The sequence below is a fragment of the Plasmodium berghei genome, assembly GCF_900002375.2.
Source record: "Plasmodium berghei ANKA genome assembly, chromosome: 13".
NCBI classification, from domain to species: Eukaryota; Apicomplexa; class Aconoidasida; order Haemosporida; family Plasmodiidae; genus Plasmodium; species Plasmodium berghei.
In genome coordinates this window covers 1,516,180-1,534,649 of record NC_036171.2, presented here as the reverse complement: position 1 = coordinate 1,534,649, position 18,470 = coordinate 1,516,180, and the positions used below count along the sequence as shown (strand labels likewise).

General features: G+C 21.6%; 6 protein-coding genes across 6 annotated transcripts; 2 read left to right on the top strand and 4 right to left on the bottom strand.

Moving 5' to 3' along the window:
• Positions 1-83: 83 nt before the first annotated feature.
• Positions 84-3,428, top strand: PBANKA_1339200 (conserved Plasmodium protein, unknown function; the record flags this gene model as incomplete). The annotated part of the gene is made up of 1 exon (XM_034567008.1): positions 84-3,428. One exon carries the CDS (start codon positions 84-86, stop codon positions 3,426-3,428), a length of 3,345 nt encoding a protein of 1,114 aa, XP_034423548.1.
• A 172-nt stretch (positions 3,429-3,600) lies between these two features.
• Positions 3,601-4,554, bottom strand: PBANKA_1339100 (protein BCP1, putative; the record flags this gene model as incomplete). Its single annotated transcript, XM_034567006.1, has 1 exon — positions 3,601-4,554. One exon carries the CDS (start codon positions 4,552-4,554, stop codon positions 3,601-3,603), a length of 954 nt encoding a protein of 317 aa, XP_034423547.1.
• A 596-nt stretch (positions 4,555-5,150) lies between these two features.
• On the top strand, positions 5,151-8,210 carry PBANKA_1339000 (vacuolar protein sorting-associated protein 52, putative; the record flags this gene model as incomplete). Its single annotated transcript, XM_034567005.1, has 1 exon — positions 5,151-8,210. The coding sequence occupies one exon, from the start codon at positions 5,151-5,153 to the stop codon at positions 8,208-8,210; it is 3,060 nt and encodes a 1,019-aa protein (XP_034423546.1).
• A 1,026-nt stretch (positions 8,211-9,236) lies between these two features.
• PBANKA_1338900 (glideosome associated protein with multiple membrane spans 1, putative) lies at positions 9,237-10,424 on the bottom strand (the record flags this gene model as incomplete). The annotated part of the gene is made up of 3 exons (XM_034567004.1): positions 9,237-9,766; positions 9,956-10,017; positions 10,111-10,424. 3 exons carry the CDS (start codon positions 10,422-10,424, stop codon positions 9,237-9,239), a joined length of 906 nt encoding a protein of 301 aa, XP_034423545.1.
• Positions 10,425-12,777: 2,353 nt separating this feature from the next.
• On the bottom strand, positions 12,778-14,094 carry PBANKA_1338800 (conserved protein, unknown function; the record flags this gene model as incomplete). The annotated part of the gene is made up of 1 exon (XM_034567003.1): positions 12,778-14,094. The coding sequence occupies one exon, from the start codon at positions 14,092-14,094 to the stop codon at positions 12,778-12,780; it is 1,317 nt and encodes a 438-aa protein (XP_034423544.1).
• A 1,303-nt stretch (positions 14,095-15,397) lies between these two features.
• On the bottom strand, positions 15,398-16,954 carry PBANKA_1338700 (plasmepsin V, putative; the record flags this gene model as incomplete). Its single annotated transcript, XM_034567002.1, has 1 exon — positions 15,398-16,954. The coding sequence occupies one exon, from the start codon at positions 16,952-16,954 to the stop codon at positions 15,398-15,400; it is 1,557 nt and encodes a 518-aa protein (XP_034423543.1).
• Positions 16,955-18,470: the final 1,516 nt, after the last annotated feature.

Below are 18,470 nucleotides of genomic sequence, written 5' to 3'. Positions count from 1 at the left end.
ATGTATTTATATAAAAAGATGAATATATAAAATAGTTTTGGATAATTTTTTTGTTTTAAACTTATTAATACAAAATAATTAAAATGAGAAATTTTTTAGTACGAATTTCAGGGGGAAATGAAAAGGTATGTAATAAAATTGCAAAAATATTTTCTGATCATTTTTTAGAACAAAATAATGTGGATTTAGATAATAAAAAGGATAAATATATATTAACAGAAAAATATGTAGAAACTTTTTTAATTCCACATTTATACAAACAAAACAGTCACAATGATTTATATTCAGTAAATTGTGAATTAGATATGCCAACTGGAAGTTTATCATCAAATAAAATAAATATACACTTATATGGATCTCAAATATATTTTGAAAATATAGAAAACACTTCATATCAACAAGTTGAAAATAAAAATGATAATGATAACAACACTTCTTCAATTAAAGCATATAAAATAAAGAATAAAAATATATTGCTGATACATGGTTTCTTTAATTATAGAAATAATGGACAAAATGATAAATTCGAGATAAATAAAAATAAGGACAACTGTGTAAAGGGTTTATATAATTATATTAAAAATAGCGGTAACATAAAAACTAATCTTAAAGATTGTTTGAAAAATATCGAAGGAAGTTTTGTTTTAATTTATATTGAATATGAAAAAGATAAACAAATAAACATGTATTTTTTTAATGATCAGTTTGGTATGAAATCATTTATATATTTTTATGAACAAACAAGTTTAATATTAACAAATATGTATAATCCTTTTATTCATTATAATTTTAACTATATTAATATAAACAAAAATGAATATATATTTAACGATAACTCTATAAATAAATATGTGAATTTATTCGAAAATAGTAACCATTTAATATATGATAAGGAAAAATGTTTAAATTTTGATCAAAAATATGATAAAGGTAATATTCCAATAAATGATAAAATAGGGATTAATATAACACCATATAATATATATAAAATATATTTTCGTAAAAATTGTGAAGTTTTATTTGAAAAGATCAAAAAAGACAATTGCATATACACAGAAGAGTATCAATGGGATGACAAACAAATACCATTAAAAGATAGTTTTGAAAATATAATAAATTTTTTTAAAAAAAATATATTTCTTTTTTCCAACACAAATCATGAATTAGAAATATCCCAATTAAATATTATTATTGAAATGTTATGTAACCAAATAAAAGACAATCCAAAAAATCAAGAATTTTTTCAACATATATTATCAGAAATAAAATTAAATAACATTTTTGTTAACTTATATTTAAAGTTGTTAAATTCTGTTATTAAAAGAAAAATACAAATTTTTTTAAACTCGAATAATTCTCAAAAAAAACAAAATGACATCAATTCATGCACATATAAAAATAATACACAATCCTCTTTTTCAAATAAATCAATTGCAATCTTATTTTCAGGAAGTGTCGATTCTATGTTATTATCTATAATTACTATACATAATTTTTTTAGTATATATAAAAATGGATATATAGAATTAATTAATATATGTTTTGATGAAAATGCTATAGATAGATATACATGTTTAATTTCTTATGAGCATATAAATAAAATGTTTCCAGAATATGATATTAGATTATTATTAATAGATGTACAACCTCAAGATCTTATTAAATATGAAAAAATTATTTATTTTATTATGGCTCCAAATAATTCTATAATGGATTATAATATATCTTCTGCATTATTTTTTTCAAATATAAAAAATGGATATATTTTTTCTCCTAATTTTTTTAGTACTCTTGATTGGAAATGTATAAAAAAAAAAGTTTTGCCTTTTCTTAATATAAATATGGAAAAAGAGGATTTAAAAAAATTAAAAACACAAAAAGAAAATGGTTACACAATTAATTTAAATAAAGAAATGAAAGAAAATAAATCAAATAATAAATGTAGTATATGTGAATTTAAAATGAACTTTAATTGTGTTCATAAATCATGTTCATTATGTTGTAGAAAATTAAGATATATATATTATAAAGAATATTTTTTAAAAAAAAATATAAATAATGAAGAAATTAACAGAAATTATATTATACACTATATTGAAAATTCGACATTTCAAACAAAAAATATTTCTTCAATTAATAATAATATTCAAAATCAAAATGACAAAAACAAATACACTGGTATGTATCAAATCCATGTGGATCCTAAAACAGGAAAAGATATTATTTATTTGTTTGTAAAAAAAAAAAAAGTATTAATAAATTTTGATATATATTATAACTGCATTGTGCATAAAGAAAGATTATATAACTATCAAGAAATAGACAATTTATTTATTAATTTTAATAAAGAATTGAGAAAAATGAACAAAACAAAGGAAAACAGTTTGATAAATGTGCATGAAAATGATAATACAAAAATTGAACAAAATAATCCAGATCTTTGTCTAAACAACGATTTTGTAAATAATTTTATACAGATCGAAAAAGCAAATTTAAATTCAAACAATAAAAATAGTGAAGAACAAATAAGAAATTTATTATGTAAAAAAACAAAAACCGAAAAAAATAAAAATAATAATAATAAAATATATTTAAATAATGATATAAAACACGAGGAAGACAATTTAAAGTATTTGAGTAAAGAGTTGTATATAAAATGTAATGGATTGGTTTTATCAAAAACGGAAAAACAAAAAGAAACAAACTGCTATTGTAAACATAGAATGCTTATAATTGGAAGTGGAGCTGATGAGTTATATGGTGGGTATTATAGACAAAATAATAAAATCCAAGAAAATGGGAACTTAAAAAAAATCAATTATAAATTAAAAGAAATGATAAAAGATATAAAAAGATTATGGATTAGAAACTTATATAGAGACGATAGAATAATTACATATGCAAATAATTGTGAACAATATGTCTTCTATCCATATTTAGATATAAATTTAATAAATTTTTTGTTTTCTATTCCGTTTCAAATTGTTGAAAAACCGATAAATATTATAAACTTATGTGAAAATAAAAATAATAATTTAATTTATTCTCAAATTAATGAAAAACTGATAAATAATGATAAAAATAATATTGAAATAAAATTCAATTACCTATTAAACAATTTAGATGAACATTATAAATTATATACATCTATAAATAATTATAAAATTAGTAAATGGATTTTAAGAATGTCGATATATTTTTTAAAATTTAAAAATGTTATGTTTTTTAAAAAAAAAGCTATTCAATTTGGATCAAAAGCAAAACATATTTCGAAATATATGGACGATTTTATTTTATCATATATTCATGAAAATAAAGAAATCCAATATTATAAAGAAGAAAAAAAAAAAAAAAAAAAAGGAGATGATCAATATACATTAATTTGTATTGGAAATATGCCAATACAAAACCAAAGTAATAAAGATTAAAACACTTTTCAGTAAATCGTTTTCATCTTTTGCAATTTCATGAAATGGTTTTACACTATTTGAATTAGCAAATGAATATTCAAATTAAAAAAGATCGCAATAATCGTGAAAATACAAATAACAAAATGATGAAAAAGGAATATAAAATATTCTGAAATTCAAAATGTAGACATTAAATTGAATTTTGAAGTTCTTCTGAAACTTGTTGATATTTTGAATATGGTATAATAAAAACTATAACAAATTCTTTATAATTAGCTTCTTTATTTTTTTCATTTTCTATTTCATAAAATTTTTTAATATTATTGTTATTCCACATGAAGTAGTACAACTTATGTTTAAAAAAATGTTCTTCTTCAAAATTAAAAAAAATAATTTGATCATTGTTATTTACATTTTTATAAGCTTTAGTATAAAATAAAATATAATCGAAAAAATAAAATTTTTTTTCATTTTGATCTAAATCGTCAATATTTTGAGACCATATAATATCTTCGCCTATATTTTTATGGATTAGTGGAATTAAACATATAGGGCAATTTATTATTCTATTGCTAATTAATAATCCAATATTTAAGTTTTTGTTTTCGAGTAACATTTTAATTTGTTTACGATTTTCTTCAAGTTCAATATTTTTATTTATTTTTTCAATTTTATTTATAAAAAACTCTTTTAAACTTATTAATTCGTTATATTGATTTAAGTTTATAATCGTTGCAAAGCTGATTAAGTTGTTTTCATTTTCATTTTCATTTTCATTTGATATGCACACAAACTTCCCAATATTTTGTTGTTCACATATTATATGTGTTAATTCTTCAAAACATTTTATATTACTATATAGTTCTGAATTTTTTAACAAAATTTTTATGTTATCTTTATATATATTATCTGGGTCTACTAAATCAAAATTAACAATCAACTCGTCGCTTATGTCACTGTCACTTTTATTATTGCTCTTTTTATCAGAATATATTTCATTATTTTTACTTTTTTCCTTCAATTTTTTTTTTTTTTTTTCCAACTTTTTTTTTTTTTTCTTTTCTTTTTTCAACTTACTTATTACAGGATCGTAAACTTTTTTTTTCCCATCCTTTCTTTTTGCTATTTCACCATTATTCTTCATTATATTATATCTAATTTCACAAAAGCATGTAAAGGAAATGGAAAACAAAAAGGAAACAAATCGAAACTTCTTGCTTACTACTATTTAGTACTTAATTTGTAGAACTGACTTAAATTTATGCCCACAAATATTTTGAGTATTTTTCAAAACCAGAAAAATGCAAAATGGCTACTTTCGTGATATGCTCAAATTATTTTAAAAATGTTTTCTCTAATTTTTTGTAAATATGTAAAAAAAATTGTTTTAATAAATATCAAAAAAATACTATTTCGCTATTTCTGCAATTTTTATTATTTTTCACAATCTTGTATAATATGCAATATATATATATATATTTATTTATTTATTTATTTTTTTTTTTTAATTTGTATTCATAAGGCACAATAAATATTTTAAAAGATCACAAAAGATATAATTTTTTCTTTTTTCATTTTTCTTTTTTCATTTTTCTTTTTTCATTTTTCTTTTCACATCTTTTCCTTTACCCATTTTGATTTGTGATACAAAAATTTTGTTTAAGATAATGGGAAAAATAAAACACAAATTGGTGAATGTTTACAAAATAGGAAATGAATAAGTTATGCATTTGGAAAGAAATGGAATATGAGGAATTGAGTAATTTGATCAAAAAATTCAAGGGCAACCCACAAGTGTTGAAAGCATTTGAAAATATTTATGTACAAAACAACTGTAATTTTTATAGTAAAATAAAAATTGATGATATTGAAAAAGGAGAAATTTTAAATGAAAAAAAGAAAGAAACTGAAATTGTGAATGATTTTAAAAATTCCAAAAAAGAGGAAATAGAAAATGATAAACTTAAAGACTATGAAAAAATTACAAATAAAAATTTTTATATGTATACAGAACAAATATTAAAGAAACTGGTTAAAGAAAATGATGAAATAAATAAAACCTATGACGAAATAGAAAAATGTAATAATGCATATAATGATATAGATATAATATTAAATAAATATAAAAATAATATAAAAGACATTTCGAATGGTATTAAAAATATAGAAAATTTAACAAACAATCTGGATGATAAAATTCAAAATAGAAAACAAATTCTTGAATTATTAAATGTATATATTAAAATAATTTTGATAACCCCACAATTAACTAATGATATAACTAATAATGAAATAGATGATATGTTTATTAAAAATATTCATATTTTAAATAAAAAAATAGAAAATTGTAGACATTGTTTATATGATTCATATCCAAGTATTAATGCATCTTATAATGAATTAGAAAAACTCAAATATAAAGCAACTAATAAAATATATAATTTTTTTCTTTCACAATTAAATGATATATTAAATAAAAAAACTAGTATATATATTATTCAGAAAAATTTAATTAAATATCATATACTTAATACCTTTTTATATAATAATAATAAAAATGCATATACATATATAATTAAGAAATACATTACTATTTTAAATAAAACATACTATAATTTATTTAAAGCATATATTTCCAATTTTATTGGCAAACAAATCCACTTTAATAGTGATACAACAATTGGAAAATGTTCACCATTATATTTCCAAGATAAACACAATAATAATTTAGGAAATGCAAACAATTGCTCTACGAATTACGATACAACGATACAATCATCCTTTAGTTTTGTCGATGCAACCCAAATCAACAACTCGCAAAACTGTTCGAAAAATTACGCACAAAATGATGGATCCGGAATATTCACTTCTAGTATTATAGGAATTGGTGAAGTAGGGAGTTCAAGTATTGTTTTTGCAAAAAATAAAATGATGGATATGTTTGGATTTAGTTTCAAAAATAAGAATATAAGCGATAAAAGTGAAAATTTTTTTTTACTAAATAATAGGCATAATGTATTAGATGATATAAAAAATGTATTTTTTAAAAATTTAAACAATGATAAACAAAAAGGAAGTAATGAACATAACTCAATATCAACGATTTCTATATCTAATAATACAATCTATTATTTTGAGCACATTTATAAATTAATAAATAAATTATTTATAGATACAGGAACAAGCGAATATATATTTATTTTAAATTTTTTTAAAAATTATGAAAATATAGATTTTTTATTTTTAGAAATATATTCTAAAACTATATCACTATGTTTTAATTATTTTATTAACTTTATAAATACAACATTTGATTTTATTTCTCTTTTTATTATTTATATAATTAATATATATAATGCTTATATAATAAAGAATAGACATATTTTATCATTATATGAATTTGTTGAAAAAATACAAAATATTGTTTGGAACAAAATACATTATATTATAAATGAAAATTATAAATCTATTATTATTACTATTAATCCTGACAACCTAGAATTTACTAAATTAGATCAAAATCAAATTCAAAATAAAAAAACAGTATATGATTTATTATATCGGACCCAAGTTACTACATCATTCCCAATAAATAATATTGAAAACAAGTTTGTACAAATATATGATGAAAAAAAAGTTAGAAATCCTAAAAATGAATTAGGTGAAATAAAAACAGAAACCAATATTAATGAACATAACCAAGTTTATATCACTCCCCAATATAATACTGAACTAAAAACCAATAACATATATAATAATGAAGAAATCAATGATATAACCCCAAAAAAATCAACAAATCTGTCTAACCCTTTACTGCCAACTCATATTAAACCTGATGTGCATTCTATTACAAAATCCTTTTCTGATTTTTATTCATCTTTAATTATTTTAAATAAACTTGCATATGACTATGAGTTCATGTTTCGAAAGAAATGCTCAGAAGGGAAACAAACAAATGAAAATGGGCCAAAAAATGGATCAAAAAATGGCTCAGAAAATGGTTCAGAAAATGGGTTAGAAAAAGAGTGCCAAAACAGAAAACCGAATAGCGAAGCGTTGTTTAATGCAAAAGGAAAAAGCTATATTAAATATATAGAAGAAGAAATACATAATGAACTAATAAATAAATATGTACATTTAAATAATTTTATTTCAAATTTTGAAAATATGATCATAAACGTTTTATTAAATTTATCAAATAATTTCCAAAATACAAATGATCAATTATTATTTCTAATAAACAATTATTATCACATTATAACCATTTTAAAAAATAACAAAATCAATGAAGACAAAATAAATCCTTTTGAGAAACTTATCGAAAAGAATATATCCTATTATATCGATTTACAATTAAATAAATATATTAAGGATATAATTTTTTTTGTTTCTAAGCATGAACATATTTTTGAAAATATTGAAGAACAAAATATAAATGATATAACCAGTAATAGCATAAATAATTATTCTAACAACAATGTTAATATATTATCACAAATAGATATTCAATTAATGGAAAGTACTGCTTTGTTTTTTACTAATAAATGGAAAGAATTGCTTAAAACTGTAGAGCAAGAAATTTTAAAATCTTTTTCAAATCGTGTTAATTCTATAAATATATTAAAAACCCTTAATACAAAAATACTTTTACATTTTACACGATATCAACAGCTAATTAAACAAATTTTCAAAAATTCAGAAATGCCATTATCTGTCCCAAATTTGCCATCTATTGATATAATTCTTACTCAAATAAAAAAAAATTTGAAACATTTAGATAACGAAGGGGAATATATATAACTACAATAAAGGGCACGATTTTAAGATCAAACTTAATTGATAACCAATCCGCACATTCATAAAATATATATAGATATATTTTGCATAACTAATCAAATATATTTTTCGAGTTTTATAAAACCCTGTCTCGATTTATCAATCCACACTAATATAACAACTGATGTTATTTATTTTTTTTTTTATTTTTAGTACATTTTTCTACACTTGTATATTATATTTGTGTAGTTTCAAAACAAATCAAAATTGTTTTCCACACAATCATTTCATTTTTTTTGTTTACACCCTTGTGATATGCTTTTCCCTTTTTAACAATGAATTAATTTAAATTAAATTATAACTAATGAAATGTTAAAATTGATGAAAAATTTAATAGAAAAATGACGCGCACACAAAAAAAGGGAAAAAAAAAATTAAAATGTCATGAAAAACTACAAATTATAAAATTATCGATAGAAATATGTGCATAAGTCCAAACAAATATGTACACACACATAAATATGTGCATTATCAAATGTAAGGGACTATATTCATATATATATATATATATATATATACGTAAAAACACATAACAATAAATTATCCCTATCAAACAATTAAGATTGTTTCATTTCTTCAATCTATACAGTTACATATACTTTGTATATGCAAACAAGAATAACATTTTATTTTATATTTTTTTCCATCGCTTCTTTTTCTTATTATTACTAGTTAATCCTCCTATATTTTACATTGCAACTTTTTTTGCGAGCATAAATACTTTTTTTTTCATAATATAAATAACTTTTACTTTTTCCCATTTTTTTTATACATTTTCGAAATATTGTTACATAAAAAAAAAAAAAACATGTATGCTTGTGGATATTGAAATTTTTTTGTCCCTACTTTTAATATAATAAAGTTTCATATTTATTTGCACACACATATACATATATATATTTATATATGGGTGCTATATTATCTGAAACAAACTAATAGTTTAGTAATGATTGAAAATGTGAGCATTCCCTCTTTTAGACAATTTTAAAATTATTTGCACGTCGTTGCATTTTCAGTTGATGCTTCAATGTCAAGCTCTCCATTTGCAGTTACAACAGCAGGGCCATAATATGCCATGGCATTTCTAGATTTGTAATATTCATTTCTCATAGCGCTTTGTGTTAATTTCACATCATATCTGTGGCTTATAGGTTCAAATAAAATTCCCCAAATTGAACTAGCGACCAAGCTTACACCCAAAAATACACAATAAAACCAATCTAAGGATTCAAAAATTGGAGAATTGTATAATGTTAAAGCTAATACCTCAACAAAAGAAGTTGCTATAAAGCACATTCCACATAACCATCCCCAAGCTTCGCCTGCTCCTTCAGAATGATATACTTCTAAAAAGAAACATCCAGATCCATATAAAAATAAACAAAATGCATCGATCAATCTTGAGCTGAAATATAAAATCCATGAAGAACCAGCACCAATCTTTTCTTCCATCCATGGATCATCAAAATAATATGAGGATGCCATTAAACATATTAAAGACAAACTCCATGATACAGTTCCTGTGAATATAAAATAATTATATCGTCATGTTAACATTTAATTAAATATGTTTGCAATTGAAATATGAACAATCAATACTCTATCAAATAAATGACACCTATTTGTATTCATATTCCACTTTCAGTTGAAATAAAATCATGAACAAACATAAATAATTAAGTGAATATATTTCTTTAATGTGTGCATACCCATAGATGTTGCTTGTAATAAAAATTTAGTTCCTGCTCTGTAACCTCTTGATTGTTTAATACTGCAAAAATAAATAAATAAAAAAAAATATTATTAACATAGAAATATAACAAATGAATAGTATGTAATGGCACATTTAAATATTTGTTCATGCCTGCTATCATCTTCGGTCAATTGTAAGAAGGACATAATTAGAAGAGTTCCTAACAAAAACCCTCCTATGCTCAAAAACACTAAAGGCATTGGTGCATTTCCAACAGTTCCTGGTAGTGCTCTTAAAAAGTTTAAAATACCTAATGGGTTTTTTCCTATAAGTGTTATCGAACAAACTAACAAAGTATATGAAATAAATTGGATTAAAAACCCAACACGTAAATTAAAATTCATAAAAAAGTCCCAAAATGGCTCAAATTGTGGCCCTCGGCCTTCGGGGGCTTCACCAGGACGAACAACATAAGTAAAAAACATTTTTCACAAGAATCAATAATTTAAAAGTAGTCAAAAAAAAATTATATTTTTTTATTTTTTAAAATTATGATATGTATAACTAAGAAAATATATACTAATAAAATAAAAAATCGTAATATAATATATATATATATATATATTTATTTATTTAATGGATAGACAAAAAAATGATAAATTAAAACATTGAATTTATTTTATTTAGGACATATTTAAATACACACACATGGATATATATATATATAATATTATCTGAATAAAATATTTCGCTTTCTCAAATATACACAAACATAACATGTGTTATATTTCACTAATTATTATTTTTTTTTTTTTAGTTTGATTAAAATTTTACAAAATTGTATGTGTATATTATAATACTATTATTGTATGTATACCTAAATATATAATAAAGTTATATATTACGCAAGTTATTTTATTAACTGTTTTTTTACTGATATTTAAATATTTTAAAACAGAAGAATATTAAATTGGAAATTGAAACATTGTTGTATATCTATATGGGAAATTACATGTACACACCATATTGCTAATTAGTGAATTTTTATTTTTTTTTATTTCATGTGCATATTTTTATTTTATTTTTTTTTATATGCATATATATATGTACATATTTTTCTAGAATGTAAAAAAAATATTAAAAAATAATAAAAAAAAATAAAAATTATGAACAAAATAGAAAATAATAATGTCTGGGAATAATTTATATGAACAAAATTAATTACCTTAATTGGAAATACTTATGCATGTATTTACATACATTTAAGCGCATAATATTTCATTATTTTCACATATCCATATAAAACGCAAAAAGGAAACTTAATTGCTTTTTTAGCATTTTATTATATAATTTTTCCTTTTTTTCATAAACATATATATCGCACCAATAATGCATATCCTCTACAGCGGATGAAAATAAAATAAAGTAATAGCATTATCCTATTAATATATATATGTACAATAGGTGAATATTAAACTTCTTTATGGTTATAGAAAAATACGTTAAAAGAAATTACATTAAAAAAGTTGAATTATAAAAATGTAGAATTTTTTTATGTACATATTTATTTGAACAAATCATCATATTTGTTTTTTTAAGAAAACTGTTCCTAAAATTCAAAAATATTAATTCCATAGAATGGATTTCTAAGAATTTTGTGTGTGCATTTGTTATTTTGAAATCGAAAGTTCATTTTATGTATATAAAAGTCTAATCTATAATATACTATTTTTAATAATTTTGTATTCACAGTTTTATTGATAATATTTTTATTTCTGTTTCTGTCTATTTTTTATGGAGCCTTTATATATGCATATGTATGAGAGTTGGAAAAATTACACATGATTTGTTTGAGTGTATACAAAGGTTATAGTTTATATTAAAATTAATATATCCAAGGGGAAAAAAAAAAATATATATATATATCAATATTTCGTCACTGGAAATAAAATGGGGAATGTATGCCGGGCTAAAAAATTATTATATAGGAGTACTATTCAACTTGCTATTGCATATTTTGGGGTAACGTAATAAATATGTGTAATGAAAAAATAAAATAAAATAAAATAAAATGATACATATATATTATTAAATTATTTTTTATATTTATACTAAAAAAACGGGTGAAATTAGTTTAAAAATATTTTAAGATAAATCAGAACAACTTTTCCTTTTTATAAAGATATGCATATTTCGATGTTTGCCTGAAGTTCCATAATATTGTTGATGGCTAAGCTAACACATAAATGTGTATATTTTTTTTCTTATAATTATATGATCAGAGAATTAGAATATACAGATTTTAATTTACATCAAACAAATAAAAATATTGTATTATCTTTTAGAAATTAAATTTAATATTAAAAATAGAACAAATTAAAACTTAAAAAAAATAATACACCAAAAAAGAAAACAGAAATTAAAAAAATAAGAAAAATGCAAAAATGTGTTAACGATATATATTTTTTTCATTAAATATAATAAATATTCTTATAAAACAAAAAAAGAGAAAACTATAATATATATATAATACTTATGTTTTATTAAAAATGTACAAGTAGAATATTGTGTGTGGGGATAATTATATTAATTTTTGTTTATTAATGTCTTAGCTTTATTTAATATGAAGTAAATTATTTTAAATAAATCCTCTCATAAAATAAATATACATGTACGTTCAGCCATCTGTGTGCCTAAATTTTATGACTTAAAAAAACATATGGAAAATTTAGTTTCCCTTTCCCCACATTTCTACCTCATTGATATAATCCCAAGGTAATAAGTATATTAATATGTTAAAAATGCAGAAAAAAAAATTCTTAGAATAATCACAAACGCTTATGGTTTTGGAAGATTCGGAGGGGGGATGTTTTGATTTTTAATATTTTGTACTTGCTCTAGAATTTCTTGTAATTTCTCTTTTGGCGTATTTTTAATAATAGCTAGTTGTTTTTGTTTTTGTCTAATTTTATCACGTACGAATCTTAATCTATCCTCTGAGTTTTGTAACATAAGAGCATCATATCTATCAACTATCATTAAATGGAAATCAAAAGCAGCAAAAGATGCAATTTGAATAAAAGCTTGTTTTTGTTCTACATTTGAAGGATCAATTTGAAATTTTTCTAATTTTGCATCTATAGATTCTTTTAAATCATTTCTTAATTTAATATTCATAGATGCAAATGATTGATCTAATTGTTCCATTAAGTGTGATTCCATAGTAGTACATTGTCCATGGATTCTAATAATTTCATCAACTATTTTTAAACTTTCTTCTGTATCTATTAAGCCTTTTTTATCTTCTATAGGTAATATTTTTCCTAAAATACATGGTTCTTGATTTATTATTTCATCAATAATAACACGCCCACGTACCAACCCTTTAACTGCTAAATTATTTCCTACTTTTGTAACATCTTTGATTTCTGCATATACTCCTAATGGGGCTAATGCTCCAGTTTTATGATTAAAAAAACACATACCAAATATTTTTCTGGATTCACCATTTATTTTAACTTCTTTTGTCATATTTTTAAATATATCTTCGACATTTTCTCCATTAAATTGCATATAATCTTCAAATCCTATTTGAAGTGGTGATGGCTCGTTAGACATTTCTTCTAATAGAATTGGAAAAAAACCTAATGTATTATTTTGATCAAATTCATGAATCCACTCATTAAGTCTTCCTTTTACATTTCTCGGAACTTCTTCTATTATTGGTTTTTCAGTTAAATTAATTTTATAATTTTCTGCATTCAATACATTTTTGGTATTATTATTTCCAATTTTTCGATTTTTATTCGTTTTTTTTATTTCGTTATTATTCTGATAAAATAACGATCCACTTGTTTTTCTTTGGTTCATAGAATCTATATTATTTGGTAGAAAAAATAGACGATTTTTTTTTTTTGACGATTTTTTTTCATTTTTTGAATTTCCATCAACACGCTTGTACGAATTAATTAATCCTAGTATGTACCTTTTTCGAGCCAAATTATTTTCTTCATTTTTTTTAATTGAATTACCATAATCGAATAATGAAACTATTTTTTTTTTGTTTAAAAGCGAATTATTATTTAGGTACATACCCCAAGCTTTTTGAAAGTAAAAGCAAAGGTTGCATATAATGAACACTGTTTCGTATTTCATATTATATTATAGTGAATTAAAAAAACATAATATATAAAATTCAGAAGAACTATATTCATACAATATGTATGACCATATACATGCGACGTTTTATGTTTTTTTAAAAAAATAAAACTTTAGTATTTCTTTTAAAAATTTTAATTGCTTACAAAACAAGGTAAATATGTTTAGTCCATCAACACGGTATAAATATTTTTCATAATGTACTTATCTAATATAAAGTCATTGTGAAAAATGAAAAAACATACACATATTTGATAGGTGTTTCCATATATGTAGTATATATTATTTTTTCAGGATTAATAACATATCATAAGGCTTTGCATATATTATTTATTTTTCATAATTTTATTCCAGTATTTATAGCTCTAAATATATTGTAACAAAAAATGTATAACATTTTATTTTTTCATGTACTTACCTCTTTTATGCATATATTCACTATCCCTAAAAATAAATTTCGTTTATATATAAGCTGAAGTCGCTTTGCAAATCCCTAACAAAAAAATTCATGTTTTTAAAAAATTTTTAATTAATATAACCAGCTGTTAACTTTTTTTTATTCTTTATATTCACAATAAATTCATCAACCCAGTGTTGTATCGAATCGACACATATCCTCACTCAAATTTCAACACATATTATAGTAAGTAAATTTGTTAAAATAATAATATTATTTATTCATAATCGAAAAAAATATATATATAATTTTTTACAATCAATTGATGAAACCTGATTAATTGGATTCAAATTTAAAGAATTAACATAACAACAATTTATATATACCTAGCCAACCTTTCATTACCCATATTCACAGTATATTATTACTACTATTATTTTTAACTTCATTTATTGAAAGCACAAAAAATATGACTTATTATGAAAGTATCAATAAAGCTATTTCTAGGATATATAGTAAATTATTTTAAAGAAACGTTAAATGGTGCCCAATCGTATATAGTATATATATATAATTAAAAAGGGGATAATAGTGTTTGTATTTTATAAAACATCACAATTTAACTAGTCATTTCAGTTACAAAAAAAGAAAACAATGATAATACACAAACAATAATGCAATTGTGGAATAATAATAAAATATAAAAACAACAATTGATAATAGTATTTTGTGAAAAAAACAAAAATACAACTGTATATACATAACATGGTGACCACCAAAAATTGTCACTTTGGTTAGCACGCGAAAGGTGCGAAAGATGAAGCCGCAAATGTGTGTGTATATCCATGTTATTTATTTACTTGTCACTATTGTTTACTCATTCGCTTAATCAGTTGAAGTGTTTTATCCATGCAATGGGTTGTAATAGGAACATATAAACTTTTTAATGTATAAGATAATGTAAAGTATAAATGTTAAGGCAATAATTATGGAAAAGGCATATAAACTAAAATATGATTGTTTGAATAAATGATTTTCTTTTATATTATACTCATTAAAAGTTCTCGGTCTTGTATTAATCGGATTAGATGGACAATTTGATTCAATAAACCCAATTTTATTATTTTTAAGATCAAATATAATTTGTTTATTTTTAAAAAAACTCAATCCAAGAATAGGTTTGTCATTTACTTGTTTTTCTAGTCCTTTACACCAAAATGATTCTTTTTTATATAAATAAGAACTAGGTTGCCATACTAGTTTAGTATTATTAGATAGTTTAATATATATATTTGGTAAATTTTCTAAATATCTCCAACATTGTACATTGTCAGCTATTTTTACACACACATTTTCACTACTTATTATATTTTTTAGTGTAGATTTAAAATCATCAAAATATAAAAGATGGTTGCTTAGCGTTTCATTTGTTATTTTTAATTTTTTCTCTATATCAATAGGATTGTTCATATTGTGTATACATAATATATCAAAAAAAAAATTCAAATTATTATATAAATCATCAGGTAGATGTGTAAAAGTACTACCAGAATCTACTAGCATTTCCATACTTTTGTTATTATGAGAAAAAGTTGTACCAAATAATTGAAATCCTTTGACTCTTATATAATAATAATATTTTCTAGTTATAGCTTCCCAAAGTATACCATCTACAATCGATTTATTAATCGAATTAATATTTTCATTCTTATTATGTTCAATATTATCTTTCTTTTCATCAATTGAAACTTCTTTGACAATATAGTCTTTGCTATATCCCCCTAAAATTAGTTCACCTCCATATTCAGAAATACACAATGAAAATATCTTATTTAATTTAGGGGAACTTTTAAATAATAAATCAATAAAAGTCGGTACACCTTTTGGTTTTGTTAAACTTAACCCCAATACTCCCGTCGCATGTTGATGTAAAAATAACCCTTCTTCATGCATATGACATCCCATATGTTTCTTAAAAGTTATGTTTCCATTTTTAGTATTATTGTTCGATTCGAGCCTTACAATATCCGAAAAATAAAAACCGTTAATTCGAGATCCCTCACAATAAGATTGTAAATATTCACATCTTCCTTTTACACATTTTAAATTATATGGGCAAATATTATCATTACAATATAAAATCGATGACGTTGATGAATTATTTAAATTAAAAGGATTTTCCATATGCACCCCACAATCTTTACATTCTGAACATGGGAAACTTAGCGAAGACGATCCAGTGTCTACTATTAGTGAAAGTTTTTGCCCAGGTGTTCCTATATTTATATCCATAAAATAATATGCATATTCATCAATATCTCCATATAATTTATATTTGTATATTTCCTCATTTTTTTCGCTATTTTTATTCAATATATCTTCATTTTCAGTATTTGCTTGAACTAAAATATTTATTATTATAAAATAAGTAATAAAATTATATAATTTAGAAAAACACATTATTTTATTTTTGTTTTTTAACTTTTATTCATTTTTCATCACTTTCTAACTGTTTAGCTAGTTAACTAACTATTTTTTTAATTATTTTTTGCAAATTAGCTAGAACGAATGTCGTATATTTACATATAGATCAAGAAGATATTAGGTAAGTTATATCATTGTTAGGGGATAATACTATTTCATAATTAGACGAAATTTAAACAAAAAATAACATTTTCACAATAATAAAAGAGCATACATATTAGAATACTTACAAAACCATAAAAGTATATCAAAAAAAAAATTTACGTAATATATTTTCTCCTAACACATTATTTTTGAAGAATTTAAAAACACTTATAAATTTAACATATGAATTTAATTTATTTTTTTTTTTTTAACCAGTTTTATTAATTTTTACATGTACAGCAAAGTCGAAAAACAAAAGGAAAATGAATGAAAAAAATGAATATTTTCACGAGAAAAAATGCTGATTATATTACAAAAGAAAATTATGAAGAAAAATAATAACAAAATAAGTAATATGAATGATAAACAAATAATGGTAAAATATAAAAAAATAAAAAATGACGTATTTTCCTCACACTCAAGTATTTTTAATTATTCATAATATGCTTCAAAGTATTTTATTTTTACTTTTTCTTTTAATTTGTATTTATTTTCTATTTCCCTCTGTTAGAATAAGTAATAATAATACACACAAATAACTATTTTTTTTATCACATTTTTATTAATAAAATAGTAAAAAAATTTAAATGGTTACTATCCAAGCCTAAATGTAACTATACATAAATATGACAAAAAAAAAAAATGAAAGTAAAGAACAAATGTGTGTGTGTGTATATATAACGCACCTTTAAAGATTATACACATAGTTGTATATATTGAGAAATTATAATAAAAAAAAGAAACAGTTAAAATAATTGTACTAATGGAATTAATGTTTCGGAAAAAAAAAACAACACTAATAAAAATATTGCTGTACAAGCAAAATCACAAAAATATGCATTTGAGTCATCAAAATATGTTACTAAAAACATTTATCACAATCAAATTAAAGATATAGAAAAAGCAAAATCAAAAATACAGTAAAGTAACTGTTATTAAGTATGATATTTTATAATATATACAGAATAATGTATATATGTACCACCAATGTATCCTTAAAATTTTCCCAATTTTATCATTATGCTTTATTATTATTGTTATTTTATTATTTATATTAATATTATTATAATTTCAATACAAGCCTATAATACCACAATTTTACAATGATATGTTTATGTTTTATTTTTTACTCATAAATTATTCCTGTTGTTTTTAGTATTACTACTCTTTTTTTAAACCTCGTAAAAACCCCCTATCACACCTTTTAAAGAAATACTAAAAAGGAATAATTAAAAATAAGAAAAAACGAAAAAATAAAATAATATTTAAAAAAATTTTACTTTTTTTATGTAAATAATTATAAAAAAGGAAAAATATAAATTAAAAATCTTTTTTTCTGGGATTGGAT